The 2,531-nt window shown below is 39.7% G+C and overlaps 1 protein-coding gene across 4 annotated transcripts in view; it reads right to left on the reverse strand.

The window, feature by feature from the left end:
- The window catches only part of zgc:153990 (uncharacterized protein LOC768125 homolog), a 4,511-nt gene extending 1,980 nt beyond the window's left edge, over positions 1-2,531 (reverse strand). Inside the window, exons 1-5 of one of the 4 annotated variants that reach the window (XM_035667312.1) lie at positions 2,475-2,531; positions 2,026-2,039; positions 1,524-1,742; positions 866-1,285; positions 604-657 (exon numbers count right to left, since the gene is read on the reverse strand). In XM_035667312.1, coding sequence (XP_035523205.1) covers positions 604-657; positions 866-1,285; positions 1,524-1,650 — 601 coding nt within the window. In that variant the 5' untranslated portion in view covers positions 1,651-1,742; positions 2,026-2,039; positions 2,475-2,531. The other 3 variants (XM_035667311.1, XM_035667310.1, XM_035667314.1) reach the window with 3 other exon arrangements.

A 2,531-nucleotide genomic window follows, 5' to 3' on the forward strand; every position in this document is an offset into this window, starting at 1 on the left:
TGGCTATGTCAAGTCACCCACATCAGCAGACTGGAATGTGATGCATGACATCCTTGTGATGGAAAAATTAACCTTGGCTTTGAGACTCAAGACAGATATATTTGAAAAAAGTTGGAGAAGATGGATTAAGTTTATCAGCCCACTTAGATTTCAGGTAAAACATTAATTGTACTGCAAAACCTGCAAACCAAAAAAAAAAAACCTGGTTCTCTGCTACACACATACTGTACTGGTTGTTTCATTTAGTTTTAATTCAAAAACATGACAGTACAAAACATCATACCTTTTACAAACAAACAAAGTCTATATATATATATATATAGCAACATATATAGTATATACATTTATCTTAAGTTAGCTAATTTTAGCAAAAAACATTAGCTAACTAACAACTGATATACATTAGCTAGCTAGTTAGGTAGTGTTTTGCCAACATTGTATTGAAATGTGGTTTTCTAACAATATAGACGAGCTTAGCACATAGCATATCCGAGTACAGGAAAGGAGCAAGTTGACCGAGGCTTGTTTAACTATTATTGGAGCACAGAGCAAAAATGGGCAAACTTAGCAAGGTTAACTTGTCCCCACATCTTGACAACTCACCTTCTGTTGCAGGTACTTCATACTGCACATCAAAGGCAGGTTGTGATGAGTCCCCTGCAACATTGAAAAATGAGTTACCCATGTTCCATACACTCATATCTTGTGGGCAAAATGTGCATACAGTAGTTTCACACAACATTTTGAGAGGGAGGTGACATGGCTTTGTTCAAAATAATTTGATGTGTGTTATGCAGAAACATGAAATTTACTGTAAATTGTCAAAATTTTCATTTTTGGGTAGACTACTCTTCTAAGCACTCACTCGCGGTGTAGGAAGTTGGTGGGGGCATAGACATCATGTCCAACCCTCCATTAGGAGAACTCTGCATTCCCATCATATCCTCCTCTTCCATTTCTTCTTCCTCCTCTGGCACATCATCGTCATCTCCCAGTGGTCCAAAGTCACCTGTGCTCTGGTCTTCCTCATCCATCTCCAGAATCTGGAGCACTATTTTCTCTGTCTGATTAAGGTCTCGGGAAAGACGTGAGTTGAGGCCCCTGTTGGGCACTGTCCCTGATCGCATAGCAGCCACTTTCCGCTTGGTGTCACACTTCAGATCGGACCATTTCTTGATAACCTCGATGACTTCACGTTGGCACTCCCCAATCTCATTGACACGCGCAGTAATTTCTGCCCATGTGCGCTTCTTCATGTCTGTTGGCACACCACGGTTAAATTTGCCTTTAGGAAAAAAAAAAAAGACTTTAAGCACTTGTCTTCAACTGTCATTGTGATCGACATTTTACATTAATCACAGATGTAGTGTGTCCTTGTTTCCTCTGCTTAGCCTTGTTTTTTTTTGTGTTTTTGCTACTGTGCAATCATTCATTCATTTTCCAGGAAGACAGACACAAAACACAATCTCTTAATATAAAAGGTGAAACCACTGTGACAGGGATAAGCACGTGAAGACACATACCCACAACAACCATACGATGCTTCCTCACTTCATCCAGCAGTATGTGGACTTCACTGAAAGAGAAACGAGCTTTTCTTTTCTTGAAGCGAGTAACACTGTCTTGGTTGTAGTAAATTGGTGAAGACATCCTCCACACACTGTCAACAGGGTGCTTCCAGCTGCTTTGTAGTCTCTGCTGTGCTTCAACTTTTCCAGCTGTCTGTCAGTTGTGTCAAGAGTCTGACAAACAACAAAGTTAAAAGAGCATGCGAGTTAATGGTAAATCTGCTCATGTGTCACAAATGTATTGCTTCATAAACTAAATTTGCAACTGATTGAGATTAAGAGCTATGCATAAATAGTTTACTTGATGACAGCTAAAGTAAGTAATATTAATTAAAGGGATAAGGCTACACTACAAGCTCAACAGCTGAGCAATGACTGTGTGTCAGGGTCTAGTTAGTTTAATAGCTAGATAGAAAATGAATGAATGGTATCAACGTTGTAACTGTACTGTACTTACATGCATAGGTCTGACTGTTTTCACGTCGTTAGGCAGGGAAATAGAGCAGGTTTACCGTGATGATAACAATGTCAGTGCAAAGACTGAATGAACAATGGACGATGCTATAGTCCCTTTAGCTTTACACACGCGACAGCCTAGTTAGCTAGCTATGTCTAGAGTCCACTCGTAGTTACAGTCAAATGATACCTAAACCTACATTACCCTGGATATTTTAACGAGTAACAGCTATTTCATTCTCCTCATACAGAGCTGCAAACATCTAGTTAGCTAGCTTTGGTCGAATGTTACACAACAGCACACACCAGGTTAGCTCTCTCTGCAGCAAGACAACGTTAGCCTACGCTACGTTAGAGTCAGAAATGGCTAATGAAGCCATTTAGTTCATGTAACCTCACTTCACGAGTTATACCTTAATGGCAAAATAGCTATTGAGATAGTGAACATACCCCCTAGTCAAAGAAGTTGGGATTTGATCCAGAAACGTAATGATAAACTTCCTTATC

The sequence above is a fragment of the Morone saxatilis genome, unplaced genomic scaffold (genome assembly GCF_004916995.1).
Source record: "Morone saxatilis isolate NCDOM2014 unplaced genomic scaffold, NCSU_SB_2.0 Contig20, whole genome shotgun sequence".
NCBI lineage: Eukaryota > Metazoa > Chordata > Actinopteri > Moronidae > Morone > Morone saxatilis.